This window comes from Drosophila hydei, unplaced genomic scaffold (assembly GCF_003285905.1).
Source record: "Drosophila hydei strain 15085-1641.00,03,60 unplaced genomic scaffold, DhydRS2 tig00008121-arrow-pilon, whole genome shotgun sequence".
NCBI classification, from domain to species: Eukaryota; Metazoa; Arthropoda; class Insecta; order Diptera; family Drosophilidae; genus Drosophila; species Drosophila hydei.
The window spans coordinates 2,483,554-2,498,355 of record NW_022045832.1 but is presented as its reverse complement, the minus strand read 5'-3'; the positions used below and the strand labels follow the sequence as shown (position 1 = coordinate 2,498,355).

The 14,802-nt window shown below is 35.6% G+C and overlaps 3 protein-coding genes across 6 annotated transcripts; 2 read left to right on the top strand and 1 right to left on the bottom strand.

Annotated features, from left to right (window-relative positions):
- The first annotated feature begins 1,925 nt into the window (after positions 1–1,925).
- Positions 1,926–2,678, top strand: LOC111593268 (10 kDa heat shock protein, mitochondrial). Of its 3 annotated transcripts, none has more exons than XM_023305937.2 (2): positions 1,926–2,011; positions 2,072–2,678. In XM_023305937.2, the coding sequence occupies exon 2, from the start codon at positions 2,076–2,078 to the stop codon at positions 2,382–2,384; it is 309 nt and encodes a 102-aa protein (XP_023161705.1). In that variant the 5' UTR covers positions 1,926–2,011; positions 2,072–2,075; the 3' UTR covers positions 2,385–2,678. The 3 variants fall into 3 exon arrangements, with proteins under 3 accessions (XP_023161705.1, XP_023161706.1, XP_023161707.1); XM_023305938.2 differs by having other exon boundaries at positions 1,935–2,007; XM_023305939.2 differs by having other exon boundaries at positions 1,968–2,011; positions 2,069–2,678.
- A 251-nt stretch (positions 2,679–2,929) lies between these two features.
- On the top strand, positions 2,930–8,455 carry LOC111593258 (neuropeptide CCHamide-1). Its single transcript, XM_023305923.2, has 4 exons — positions 2,930–3,175; positions 6,919–6,954; positions 7,021–7,067; positions 7,849–8,455. Exons 1-4 carry the CDS (start codon positions 3,112–3,114, stop codon positions 8,212–8,214), a joined length of 513 nt encoding a protein of 170 aa, XP_023161691.2. The 5' UTR covers positions 2,930–3,111; the 3' UTR covers positions 8,215–8,455.
- A 357-nt stretch (positions 8,456–8,812) lies between these two features.
- LOC111593264 (ecdysteroid-regulated 16 kDa protein) lies at positions 8,813–13,317 on the bottom strand. 2 transcript variants are annotated; one of them, XM_023305932.2, is made up of 3 exons: positions 13,256–13,317; positions 9,395–9,499; positions 8,813–9,330 (listed from the first exon to the last, which is right to left on the bottom strand). In XM_023305932.2, the coding sequence occupies exons 2-3, from the start codon at positions 9,477–9,479 to the stop codon at positions 8,936–8,938; spliced, it is 480 nt and encodes a 159-aa protein (XP_023161700.1). In that variant the 5' UTR covers positions 9,480–9,499; positions 13,256–13,317; the 3' UTR covers positions 8,813–8,935. The 2 variants fall into 2 exon arrangements, with proteins under 2 accessions (XP_023161700.1, XP_023161699.1); XM_023305931.2 differs by lacking the exon at positions 13,256–13,317 and adding an exon at positions 11,172–11,288.
- Between the last annotated feature and the right edge of the window lie 1,485 nt (positions 13,318–14,802).

Here is a 14,802-nt window from a genome sequence, read left to right as displayed (position 1 = left end):
AGGTGCTCAGTGCTGCATTTCTTATGAAAATGCAATCAGGCAAATGGACTAGTCAAATACCATTGTAATTGTATGATTGTCTCCAATGCAGCCAGCGACTACCAGTGCAACAATACTTTCCATTCGCATACGTATTCCCAGTCAGTTGGCCATGAACACTTTCCAAGTGCGTCATGTTTGCATGATGCAAGGCGAAATTATCCCATGCGTATATACATAAATCTAAATTCAGTAATAAATTGTATTGGCCAGTACGAGGCCTTCCGAATACTCTTGAATTATTCCATTCGCCGCATCTATAGCTTCCATATCTTTAACTACTGCAGTCAATACAGCTATCCTTCATAATTAAGCTAATTGAGCTAAGCTTCACAATTTTTTTATTATAAATACAAAATCACGTTTCTAATTATAATATATATATTATAATAAACACTAAATACTTTTGAGAGTATTAAATAAATATATTTTTGTGCATTGTTTATTCTATTAGTAAAAATAATAATAAAAATAGTAATAATAATAAAATAATAATAATAAACATAATTATATGATTCATGATAACACACATCTAGATCAATTCTTTTTGTTTTCTTTGAATATGTGGTAAGTTATAAAAAAGAATATTTAGCTAGATTCACTTAGAATATAATAACTATGACTACTTACAGAGGTTTAATATACTCTCTGTTACATAATTGCAATTAGTACAGAGTATATGGCTGAAGTTTACTTGCATTGAGTGCAACATTTGAAAGTAAAAACAAATATAAACAAATAAATATCTTCATTTCTAGTTTAACTTGATTTCTGTAACATTTTTTCGGACTACTTAAAATATAGTTACGATATAATCTCATCTGCATCAAATTGAATTGTCAGTTTGTTTCCTTTTTATTTATATTATTTTAATTTACCAAGTTAAAGAAACACAAATACTATATATAATTATTCGTGTAGTAGCCTGAACGAACACATAAAAATGTTGTTTTTTTCATATCTTAAATAAATATAATTTGCGTTATCATCGCATATCTAAGCAACATTCAGATAATAAATGATTATTTCATTCATTAAATAATTATATTTCCAATAATATTATTTAAATACGAGCTTATCTAAATTCTTGTATAAGCTAGGTTAATCAAATATATATTATCCGACAACTCTGAGCATAAGAAGTCCAGAATAAGCTGTTATTTTAAGCGTCACAAATTCCAGGCAATAGTTAAAAGACTCATTAGATACTTTAATATATCTTTCACGCACGTCACGTTAAGCTAACAAATACCATCGAGCCAATAGAAAAAAACGAGCAGCAAGAGCAAATGATCCACACGCCTACACATGCAAGCACATCAGCTGCCACACATAGATAGACACACACACTGCTACACATGGCCGCCCGCAAAATGACGTAGAAAGTGTGAAATAATTTGATTTACGAGCGATTCGGGAAACAAAAAAGCGAAATTCTAGCAAAAAAAACAGAATTGTTAGCAATAACAGTTGGAAGTACAAAAAGCACCGACTCCATCCCAATCATTTAGACGGGAAGTCAATGAAGACATACACACACACACACATACGTCGGCAGAAGCATTTGCGCGCGCATACACATAAACACAGTGCTTAGTGCGCAGTAGCGCCAACAGGTGGCGCTGACGCGTGGGAATTTTGTGAAAACAACGCGCAAATACTATGTTAAAAACCGTTAGATACGCACTCACATGCACACACACACACATATATATATATATACAATTACACACTCACACATGCATAAGCATAAAGTTCACACATAATTCAATTGCAAGTTACTAAAGTCTTTTTAGACACAAATACACTGAGCATTTTTTAGAGTGGACCAAAATCAAAATTTTGAAATTAAGCAAGCCATGAAATTCAAGTGCTGCTTACATCCTATATTTCCCATTTGGTTCAGTCTGTTTCTAGCATCCGAACCAAACGGCTGTAAAATACCAAAAAAATAATAACTAAAAAAGCGTAGGTAAAAGTCGAGGAAAACCCTTTTTTAAATAGTTATAATTATTTGCTTCTGACCCAGCAGAAGGATGGCAAACGTTATCAAGAAAGTCGTGCCCATGCTGGATCGCATTTTAATACTGCGTGCTGAGGTCAAGACTACAACAGCCGGCGGTATTTTACTTCCAGAGGACTCTGTGCCCAAGGAGATGCAGGGCGTTGTCGTTGCTGTGGGCCCCGGTGCTCGCAATCCCGTTGGTGCTGGACACTTGCCTGTGGCCGTCAAGGAGGGTGATCGTGTGCTCTTGCCCAAATATGGAGGGACCAAGGTGGACATGGATGACAAGCGCGAATATGTGCTATTCCGCGAGAGCGACATCCTGGCCAAGTTGGAATAAGTCGGTGCCAAGTTAGTTCATTGCCGGCCAGTTCTTAACAAGCGTCACACGTTGCAGACTGATCAGAGCCTAAGACTCTGAAATCAAACACTGTTCCGTTACAAATCAAAACTCCCTTGCGTTCGAAACTAAATGATTGATGAAATGTTGTATTTGGTAGCTAGACACTAAAGGTAACATCAAAAAATTAATTTAAGAGCACACGTCACCCGCGGACTTACCCAGTTATGTTAGGACACGACAATAAACAATTGTTCAGATTGCGTTTTTTCTTTAAAGAGCATTAAAAAGAAAGCCTTTCTTTCGGTTGGACTCCGAGTCGTTCCTAGCCCTCCTTTCCCATGTTCTCATCTCAGCCTGTTGCTTGTCCTCTCAACGCAACGCTCATTGGCGGCGTTGCGTTGGCGGCTTCGCCATCGTCGTTCTTCGTCTGACCCATCTGCTTCGTGTTTGCTCGCTCGCATTGGCTGTCGTTATCTTTGCCGTTACAGCTCTCTATTATATGTTGTGTGCACAGGTCGAGCTATAAAAGGCGCACGTCTAACGCATTTTGGTGCCAATTCGAAAAGTGTTTCGAACACGCATTCTAGTTCCCTCTTGTACCTAGCGCAACTGTTGCACCAAGTTATATTGAAAGTGCATTAAAAGTGAAGTTAAAAGTGTGCCACAGTTGAAATCTTACAAATTTGTTTTGACAGCTTAAAGCCTGCTCACTTCTATCTGAAAAATGTGCTGCCAGAAATTTAGTTGGACTATATTTGTGTTTTTGGTTCTCTTTACGCTTGTGACAGGTAAATTGGAAAGTAAAAATATTCAGATTATAAATAAGTTATAAACGGATAAGCATGTGGTATCCTTGTTTTAAGCTTATACATTTTATGTTATATAGAAAAATATATTAGTAATATAAACTATAAACTTGATAATTTAAAAAATAAACTATCGTTTGACTATTTTCTTATTTCTAAAAATGTTTTTAAACAGCTTAAACTAAAATATTTCCAATTTAAGCAAATTTAAAAAAAATTTGGATCTACTCGAATTTTTTTACAGTAAGTCAATTTGTGATGTCTAGTATTTTCAATAAATTGGTGAATTTATGTATTATTGATCCGAAAACTTTTACATTGAGGCTTAATTTAATATTTTGTTTTTAAAACATACTTTTCTTATATCTATATATTTTTTAATTCATATAAATTTTTAAACATATTTAAGTTCGATTTTTATGATAAATAGCAGGGAATATGACAACTCAAAGATTTAAAAAACAACGGAATTCGTACAGTAAACTGAATCGTCATTTTGTGCGTTTCCCCCGAAGATGAATCAGCCTAAAAGTATGCTTTAAAAATCTTGAAATTCTGTGAAATTTTATTCTTATTGCTTGCATTGAATTTTGATGTTGCTTTAAATAAAAATACCTTAATTAAACTTTTTAAATTATTGAAATTAATTAAATAAGTTGGTCTTTTAACTTATTTAATTCATTTCAATAATTTAAATAGTTTAGTTAAGGTATTTTTATTTAAAGCAACATCAAAATTCAATGCACAAATTAGAAGTAGCCAAGTAAATACACTGCAGATAACTAAAATGTATATATTTATATCAGCAAAGTTCTTTAAGTTCTAATTATAACGGATTATATGGCCCATTAGGCCTGCCAAATTAGTGTCCGAATCAGAAGCCACAGTTATCTGTGCTACACGAATATATTTCGTTCATAGTGCTGTACTTTTAATAACAAGAGCATAAAAAACTACCGTTGACCATGCGTCATTGGAAAAGCCTTCTTAGAATTCCCCACAATAATATGTGTTGTGGGCCATAAAAACTAAAGCCAACTACCCGATTAACACATATTGCTGTTATTATTTTCTTTCCCTTTTTTTGAAATTGTAATGCGCATTATCTATTTTATGCACATTTTCCTGTTGGCCTTTGATCGAGCTGCCACGCCCCTATGTTAGAATGCCCATTTGGCATATTTACTATAATTTTTCGTTACGTCGTCAACTGCGTCGGTTGTCAGACAGCAACGCTATCCGAAAGGCCTGCAAATGCCCCAGCGATTTTAATTGCAGTCGTAAATTAATCCAAATTGCGTGCCAAATAACAACAACAACAACAACAGCAGAAACAGCAACAGCAACAGCAACACCAATAGCTTCAGCTCCAGTTTTAGGTGACGAAGCACAAAAAAAGGCGTGTGAACCACTCAAGCTGTGCCGCCGCCTGCAGCCCACTGCAGTTGTAGTTGCTTGTGGCTTAATGCGAGCTATGCTTATCCCCAGCTAGATTGCAGCTATTGTGTCGGCACTAGCCTTTGAACTGGCCCACAGATAATGGAAAACTAGCTGGGTTGGCCTAGGTTCAGGTTGACAGATTATGCCAGCGATTATGCTTTTAAAGGGGCATATATTTTTGGGCAGTTGCTGCTTCAGAGTGTGGAGTGTTGAGCCAGAGAGCAGAGACTAGAAAATAAGGCATTCAAAATGGATCTTTTTTGGACAACTCGAAGTGCAATAGACTGAAGAAGGCAGTGGTGAATTGTATTTGTTTTACAACTTCCAGAATTTCCAGAATGTTTTTCATATAAAATAATCATACAAAATATATAGAAACCCTTTTTAAATATATTTTATACTATATATATTATAGTTTTTATAGTTCCAAGAATAAGCTACGTTTAAATTGTAATGTTAAAAATTTAAATTTTATCTAAGATTAAATCCTACCTAAAGCACTTCATTCAACAGGTTGGCGGACTCTGAGTCCGCTTCAAATCTTTTTTTAACTGCCTTGTAAGCGGAATGCAGTGATTTACCTGTCAAAAATAAGAAATTTATGGCCGCATTTATTTCTAGACAATTAAAAATAGCTTTATTGCCCAATGCTCAATGGCGTAACACTTTGAAATTATACGTGCGACTTTTGTGAAGCTATTAAAATGAAAGAATAGACTTAACTCGGAATGAAGAGGGTCGAAGCCAACGTCAACTGACCACACTGCGGCAGTAAAGTGGATGGCCACGTTAATTAGACGCTTAGGAGAGCTCCTCTTTGGCCATTTAATGACAGCCCTTCGATTGGACGCCGACGCGTCATCGAAATCCCTGAGCTGGAGCTATCTCTGATGGGCCGTCAGCAAAGTGCGCAGTCGGCCACAATTAATCCATGGTTTAAGTAATTGACAAATGATTACACATCTGACATATGGCGGCTACAACAGGCGTTAGCAACAGCTAAATAGGGCGACATAGATAGAGTCATCCGGCTCATTGGGGCCACTCAACGTTCACTTTTCGTTATCAATATGCCTGGCATCGGCCAGGAATGGCTTATGCAAAGGACACTTACGAACAGGCAGCACAGCTGCGTCGCCCTGTTGCCAGGAAATGCTGCTCCTGCTTCAGTGAATTGCGTAAACTTAGCCCAGTATCGCAGCTGCTCTTCTGTTGACTTTTTGACGCCTCATTGTATGACATGTGAGCCAAGCCAAAGTCTTTTGTGTGGACGTGTGTCGACTTGGCTATCCATTTGTGCGATTAGTTTTTGGCCACACAATGAACTGCAGCATCAAGGACAGTGCATAATAGTCCTTCCCCCACGAGCTACTTCGAGAGCTGCATAATAGCTCTTCCCCCTCTCCTCCCTCCCTCGCTCTCTGACTCTCTGCTAGTTTCAGCTTTAACACGCACTTCATGCTAGCTGAGAGCTGCTTTCAACAACACATTACCCAGGTGCATGCTCATCACGCGCTATAACATACGACTTTGTAATGGACTAAATTTATCATAGGTCGCGGCATTATATAAAAAGCAAAGGCAGCCATAACAATCCCGACTGCGTCAGGACGAAGACAAAACACTCTCAGAGTGCGACATGATTAAACAAATGCTAAAGTTTATATGATTTGTCTGACTGGATATGGCTTGGCAAGCATTATGAGAGATGATAGATATGAAAATCATTTTCATAAGATTAATTCTTAAGAGAAAGCTAGCATATATATAAGCCTAGCTGATATAAGGCTAGCTTATCAACCAGGCAGTCAACGATACTCAAGCATAAATATATAGTCTTAAGATTTATCTTTTTTGGTTATTATCCTTTAAGCAATGCCACAATACTCAACGAGTTTATAAGCAAGGCTAAGGTTAAATAACAAATTAAAAAAAAGTATTTCTTTGAGGTGTACACATATATTTGTCGGCCACTGTTGCCTGCTGCATCGTGTAAGAAAGTCAGCCCAACCTGAAAAATGAAAAAATTAAAGTTAAAAGCAAACAGCAAGCACAGCAGGCACATCAACATCAACTTCTTGGCAATTCTTAACTTTTTAAGTCAGCTGCCACGCCCACATAGGCCGCTGTGATCAGTGGAACTCAGCGGGCGTTCAGGAGGTCGGCGGCATGTGTTGCTGTGGCATAATTCATGCCTAGGCGTAGCTTAACTCTTCAGTGCCTTGCAGCAATGATGATGATGATTTATTAAGTTCGTATTCTTTTCTTTTTTCTATTCCGGGCAGGCTCCTGTTTGGAATTTGGACACTCGTGCTGGGGCGGTAAGTTGTGCAGTCACTGTTGATGGGCAAATTCGCTGACTTTCCATATCTTTCTCATTGGCACAGCTCATGGCAAGCGGTCGGGCAACAGGGCAACAGTTGCAGCTAAACAGGTGAGTTCCCCGTTCTGCTAAGCCAAGCCATAAAGCACCATTATCGAGCTAATCTTATCCAGCTACAATATGTAGCCTCAGTTAGATTTATAGCCGGACGGAATTGCGCAATTTGACTGCGTACCAATTCTAATATTAATTGGGGCGGAAAACACTTCTGTATGGATGCGCGGGTCGCCAATTAAAATAATTACCAGCAACAGAAATACATTTAAATTATCAAAGCATAAATTAGAAATTATAAAATTATATAAATTACCTAACAAATCTAATTTAAATTACTTGACATTTATACACAAATGTTTTTATTAGTTTTTAAATTTATAATTGAATTTCCATTTTTAATAATATTTTAAATATTTTTGTGGGATTTTGATATATGTGCTTAGACGTTCATCATGCTAATAATGCTCTGAAATGTCATGAGATAATAGAAAGAAATATGAAGTGAGCAGGTGGACGAGTTCATGGAGTTTATTTATTCTCTTGATCGACTCTCTTCCGACTTTAACTGCTAAAGACTTGAAGTCTTAGACTTCGTCCCTTCTATAGCAGCTTCAATTTCAATTTCTTTTTCATGACATCAACTCATATCAACAGTTATTTGAGCATAGATATTATCATGCGACTTCAAGGCAGCTCCTAGACTTGGCGATCCCTGCCACCTGCGTCAATCTGATAGCATATTCTGAAGTAGCTCTGGCCAAAGCGTCCTATATCCTGACTCGAATCAAATTTTAATCTCATTTTCTTAATTTTTATTCTTTCACTTCATCCATAGCCAACACCTCAAGTCGATAACCTAGCTGAGCAGCTCTTCAACAACAACAACAATGTGAACTCTATTTATGACGATGGCAACAACAACAATAACAACATGAAGAACTACAACTTGCCTCAAGCTGCGCCTGCTTTGGCGTCGTCGGCGAGCGATTCGTCAGCAGCAGAACGCAATCGAGATGTGAATGAGGCGAAATGGAGGCAGCTGCTGCGACAGCATCGCTATCAGCTGCGTCAAATGCAACGGCAGTTCGATGCAAGCGATGCAGCCGAAAGCTGGCGCCAGCTGCAGCAAGCATTGGCCGAGGCGGAGCAGCAGCAACAACAGCAGCTGCCAATTGGCGACTTTTATGAACTTACAAAGTGAACGTTGACCGAACAATGAGAAATATATGTATACGAAACACATACAGAAACACACAGATACACACACACACACACCGACACATATATACACGCATAAACAAAATGAGCTGAAGTTAAGCAACAACAATTAAACGATATTTATTCCATCAGACAAGTGATCTTTGCATGCTGTGCCCCAATTAAAAAATTTAAAAAAATTAAACCAAAAAAAAAATTGTAATTCTGCACGCGAAATGCGCATACGCCGCGTCGGCCAGCAGGCAACAGATCAAATGCAAAAATCTATTGTATTATTAAGCGAAATTAAATGTAAATGAAAAAACGTTTTAAGCTTTTGTTTTCAATTACTTAGTCTTTCAATAACAATATTAATATTATTATTATAACCACATTATATGCATATTTCTCGTTTTTTTTCTTTTCTTCTTCACTTCTCTGTGTTTTTTGCTAGCACAATATTGCGTCATTGGCTGGATGCCGCAATATTGCCCAGATCAAATATACAAACCTTTATGAATATATATATATATATATATATATATATATATATATATATATATATATATGTATGTACATATATCAAGTATACGAATTGAGAATTGAAATTCATAATCAAATTAAATTGTACTTAACCGAAAGTAACTATAATCTATACATACAAAATGTTTTAATAGTAACAAATAAAACTTATGAGCTACAATGCAAAGCATTCTGATTGCCGTCTAGGCCTTGATTTTGGCGGGTATCTGGAAGCAGGCGGCGTCGCCCTCTTTGTCGCCCAGTCCCCAATGGATTTCCAGACTGACCGTCGGATAGACGGGCAGTATCTTAAAGCTGTTCTTGTACGTATACGTCTCGCCGGCCTTCAGCGGACAGCCGACCTTGTTCTCGCCAGCAGCATCGTAGATGTGCGGACAGGCGCTGGTGCCATAGTAGCCGGGGAACGGCAGCGGCACATCCAATATGATGCCCTGTATGTCGGAGGTGAGCTCGGCAAAGTCACGATCCGGCTTGATCTTCATCGTGATGCTGGCCTCTGAGTTGCGCTTCAATATGCACTTGTTCTTGGGGCAGTTCGATATGGTTACCTCATCGGGGCCCAGAGCACGCGCTTTGGCTAGTTAAAGAGACGAGGCAATTTAACTTCTTACAGCTGCTGTGAGCCAAGACGTTGTACTTACATTTCGGGCATGGCTTGACATCGGTGGCAGCTGCTAGGCCAAGCACTGCGGCGCCTAACAGAATCAATGCTGAATTAACCCTCATTTTGAAGCAGCGGGAAGAGACTGTTTGATAAAAGAGAAAAACTGTTTTATTTTTCAGTTACTAAAAGTTGCAAACGGTGTGCTCAGCTTGCTTATTGATGTGCAACTACTTTTAGGCCTGGCCAAAAGCTTGGCTCAGCCAAAACTAAGCAAGCCAAAGTCCAAGCTAAACCGGTTTTATGTTCGCACTACCAACGAAAGATCGACCTTGACTTGAGCTTTAACAACTGTGCAATTGAGTTAACACTGAGTGGAAGCTGCGGCGAAATGTGCAAGTATCTGTGAGATACTTCAATGATAATGCAATGAAACTGAAATTGAAGATATCTTAAAGATACTCTAATGAAACAGAACTTCAATAATATTATTAATATCGAAAATTCATTTAAAAAAAAAAAAAAACAAAAAAAAGTTAAATAATACTTGTCAAATTAGGTAAAAATTTAAGACAAATTAAAAATAATAAATTAATAAGCCAAAACTAAAAGATACCTGAACTTTGGATTGATAGGCTTTATAGAAATTGCGCAGGTCCTAATATTAAAAATTCATAAAAAATTCCCTCAAAAAAGTTGCTAACAGATAAATAAGACATGTCAAATTATGTAAAAATTTAAGGTATCTTAAAGATACTTTCAAGTAAACAATATTTTCAGACACTTAAGCCAAAATGTCGTCAGTTGTATTATTATTTAAGCAAATAAATTTGACATTTCTTGAAATAAGAAAGCAGACTTTTTGAAAAAGGCAGTAAGCACTTAAAAGTACCTTAAAGATGCTTTAATGACGCTGCAATAATCATAATGATGCAAAAATACTTACTTAATTTAACAAATAATTTTTTAGCTTGTCATTGTGACTATTCACACATTTGCTTAAGTCAAAATGTGAAATATTAGTTTAAATGATTCTGATTGATTCAAAAAAACTAAACAATAAAAATTAAAAAAATGATTAAAAATTTGAAAAAAATTGAGAGAATTTGAGATACGTTTTTTTGAATAAATCATTTAGATATTTAGATCTTTAATGTTCATATAGGTAAAAACAATATTGCTTTAAAATATAACAATTTAATAATATATTATCATTTATTAATATAGTATAATAAAAAGAATCGAAAACAATTTAAAAATAATATTTTAATTAGCTGGATCGCAGTTAAATGTATTTCAATTGAAATCTTAAGCACCAAAATCTTTAAAAGTTCATAAAAAATAAAATATGAATTAAATTAAATTAAGGGCTTTAGTATGAAGCATAACATTAAAAAATGTATTAATATTTTAATTTATTTTATGTATTGGACACTTCAAGCAGCTTAATATTTTGTTAACTATATTTGAACACAAAATCTATGCAGATACATATATATAAATTTATAAATATATATATATATTTATGTACATATATCTAATATTGCGAATTGTATATACAAGTCCAAGGTCTAGCGAAAACTTTAATGACTGCACCTTTTTCACATTAAATTTTTATATTTTAACATTTATAAGCCATTAAGATATATGTAGAGATATATCTAAATATATATATATATATATATTAAGCACTCGAGTATCACAAATCACAACGGCTTAAGAGACAACACATTTACTTTTGCCTTTAGTTAAAGTCTTTAAGTCAAATTAATTTAAACTAGATTTTATTGAATTGTGTAAATTGGAAGTTCACTTACGATAAAATTATTTAATGAATTAGATTTAGTTTATTTGGCTTTCGAGCTAATTAGTTTTGGACACTCTATTTCAAGCTGTCAGCGCGACTGCTGAACGACAACTGAGCGTGTGTCGCGGCGCACAGATACTATATATACATACATACATACATATATACACATACATAAGAGGCTAGTTGCGGCAGATCGTATCGATTGTTCGTTGTCTGTTGTCTGTTGTCTGACTAATCGGGCGATCTGCCTGCAGTATATCTGCTGGGCCTGCTTGGCATGCCGAGCAGCGACAGCGACTCCGGAGACGCAATTTGAGCAATTGATCGCTCAGTGCTTATTGTGGCTGTCATGCGTGCCTGGATCGGTCCCTAATTGGAGGCATCCGTGACGTTCTAGTGCCCGTTTGATTAGCTCATTGTGAGAGCTGAGTGGAGCTGGCGACCATTTGCTGTTGTGTGTGGCTGTTAGATGCGTTAATTTGCACTCGACAAAAAGCAAAGCTCGTCGCACACTCAACATAACAGTGCAACTCAAGTAAGTACTTCCCTAAAGCCTATTAAGGTTCGCACACAACTGGGAAGTGCTAATGGCTGACCATGGTCAATGCCCAAGTCGAACTATCTGCTGTTTGTATAGCAAAGTTTCTGCTGTAAGCCAGACGCGAAGTCTGCTGTACTGCGAGCAAGTCTGTCAGACAGACCTTAGAAACATCTCACATACAGCCTACTCCAAACCCCTCATAGATTTCACATCTAAACACTTTATATGCAAACTTAAGCACTAAAGACCTGATAAGAGTATATTAGTTTTGTTTCTTGAAATTTGATTTGTATGCTAAAGTTGTAAAGTGTCAAGTGGGGCATTACGAATCAAGAATTACTTCAACTCTTACGAAAAAAATTATATTAGTTATGGCTCTACAGATAAGCTACTTGGATATACTAAAGGGCGTGGCAAATCGAAGTAAAACAAACTCTTTTAACAGCTAGGATTACCTAGTTGAAAAAAGTTAATTAGGAAATAAAATATATATATTTCGGAGCGTGAACAGGTATTAAGCAATCAGTAGTGCCCTACTGCAAAGTGCTTATAGATGAGGGCTGTAAATACTTTACAGCTTGTTCAGTACCCCATCAACAATTACTTAAGCTCTTCACTCTGCTAGTTTTGGCTAAGCTTTTTTGATGTTTCAATCAGTTTTAACTATTAACTTTTAGAGGGCATTCAGTTCGAGCTTAACTAATTCTGTATAAATTTTGACATATTTAAGTGCATTTTTAACAAAAAATAATAATAATAAAAATGATATATATATATAATATATAACTATATGTAATATTAAATTTATTTATTTAAAATTGATTTTAAATATTTTTAGAATAAATTTAATTTGTCTGCTTTGACTTTATATTTTAGATTTAAGATTCACGCAGTGCCTTTTGATATGAATTGTAAAGCTGAGTTGGCTACAAAATTGATATCCGACTTAGTTCGCAGTTTCGATTGCTCGTTAAAAATCAAATGGACTTCGGGCCTTTTAATTTTACAATTTAAATATGTTTTAGACAAAGCCTTAAGCATTATTTCTGATTGTGTCTGCCTGCTTGAATTGATTAAAAACTTAATTTAATTTAACTCTGCAAGTACTAAGCTAGTTTGGCTTTGGTTACAGTTGATGCTAAGAATCTCAAATGAGTTTTCGCTCCAAATATTTGCCACTTATCAAAACAAACTTCAGCTCTCCGAATAAAACTTTCTTTTATCTCACTCTCTTTTTCAGAATTCTACAATCCAAGTAGCTTTAAGTTTCTTATGATAATATGATTGTAATTTATAGTTAGCTCTCGCAACTTAACACGATTAATATGCCGCACACGATATTTAGTGGATTTCAATTGATTTACTTTAAGCTCGGCTTCAAGTCAGGAAGTTTAATTCAGAGACTTTGGGGCGTGACTGTGATGACGTCGATGACGTGCTCAACTTGTGAATGCAGGCAGCAGGCAGAAGCAGCTGATGGAGCATTTGCATTTAGAAAGTCAGCTCAGCTCGATCTTCGTATAGAAGTGAATCAAATTTTCAATACTCACTCTGGTTGCGAGCCTGGGGCGACTGCTGCGATCACAGCTTAAGATGCAACTGAAAACTGAAAACTGAAAACTGAAAGCGAAATCAATGAGAGTTTCAGACAGACAGACTGACAGCCAGACTGAATGATGTCTATGGGCTTCTGCGCAATGTGCACCCATTGAAAATGTTTAAAAAGGGTATATTGTTTCTGTGCAAATGTATGTAACAGGCAGATAGATGCAATGCCGACCCTGCGCTGAAGACTTTACGACTGTTCTATCTTCTTCTGTTCTATTCATCTATAGAACTTTCTTTTCTGATATCTCAGCTCATTTATCATCCCCTTTTCTTCCAAAATTGAAAAATAACTTCATTCTGAAGTTATATTATAAAAGTTATTCAACTTATTAACCTTAGAGTGAAACAGTAGAATGAGAGTGTTTGTGTGCAATGAAAAGTTCAAGCGTTCAGGGTATATTCTAGTCGAGTACTCCCTACTAGAGCACTCTTATTTGATTGGTTGCTGTTGCAGTTGATGAAAAGCGACTGAGCCGGTTTAACCGAAGTTGATTTTTGTCACCGTTTTTACAGACTACACAACAGTTTCCTTGTTGTCGCTATACTCTGTAAGCATTTAATGCATGATGGGTATATACATATGCAGAAAGTCCATAGGATTTATGAATTGATATTAATAGATATAGGGCATTGACTGCAATATTTATAGATATGTAATCATCAGGAAAACTGAATATAAGTATTTATTCTATATATAAAAAACTGAATGAAATGCTTTTTTTCAAGATTTCTTATTATCCATAAGTACGATTTCCAGTTTGAATTATGCTTTACAGGATATCTCTTAGCTGATCGTCATGTGCTCAGCATGCCACAGAATTGAATATATCCGGTCTTTTGTCACATATTATGCACTCGATTCACAATTGCAAAAGCAACGCATTCAACAGGCTGTTTATGTGTGTAGGTGTGCTTGCGGTCAATGTACAGGCAAGAAAACGAATTTAAGCTTAAATTACTTAATATCTAAGCATAATTGACTTAGAATTTTAAACATATTATGTAAGATTTAATTGGACATTAAACTCGACACTATAAATAATATTCCTATATTAATTGAAATGAAAAATTTGTACCTATATTTTTATACATTTTTAAGTAATAATAAGAAAAGAATCTATGTAAATTTCTCTAAGAAACTAAATATGTCTGCCAAGAATTCTAATTGGATAATTTGAGCATTCTTCACAACAAAGCAGTGCAACGGCCTGCAAGCAGTTGCTCAATTTTGCGTTAACGTTGTTTCTTGATTTAATACTACAAATTATATATACAAAGTTAAATAGCTTCAAAAGTAAGTACTAAAATAATTAATATTTTAGATTCAACTTAAATTTTTATATTTATTGGGCCTTTCAAAATTTCAGCTTAAGCTGGGTTTATTTATTTGATTTCAGCATTTTGTAATTGAGTTATTAAATATTATTATTTGTTTTTAACAGTTTGCTCTAGTAAATTGTGGCTTTTGAAATATTTTTTATTTTATTTT

What these genes read in the sequence shown, in the direction of transcription:
- LOC111593268 (XM_023305937.2), top strand. Translation starts at nt 2,076, where the DNA reads ATGGCAAACGTTATCAAGAAAGTCGTGCCCATGCTGGATCGCATTTTA.
- LOC111593258 (XM_023305923.2), top strand. Translation starts at nt 3,112, where the DNA reads ATGTGCTGCCAGAAATTTAGTTGGACTATATTTGTGTTTTTGGTTCTC. An exon ending in TGGACACTCGTGCTGGGGCG is followed by an intron (nt 6,955 to 7,020) that starts GTAAGTTGTGCA and finishes TCATTGGCACAG; the next exon opens with CTCATGGCAAGCGGTCGGGC. An exon ending in CAACAGTTGCAGCTAAACAG is followed by an intron (nt 7,068 to 7,848) that starts GTGAGTTCCCCG and finishes CTTCATCCATAG; the next exon opens with CCAACACCTCAAGTCGATAA.
- LOC111593264 (XM_023305932.2), bottom strand. Translation starts at nt 9,479, where the DNA reads ATGAGGGTTAATTCAGCATTGATTCTGTTAGGCGCCGCAGTGCTTGGC. An exon ending in TGTCAAGCCATGCCCGAAAT is followed by an intron (nt 9,331 to 9,394) that starts GTAAGTACAACG and finishes CTCTTTAACTAG; the next exon opens with CCAAAGCGCGTGCTCTGGGC.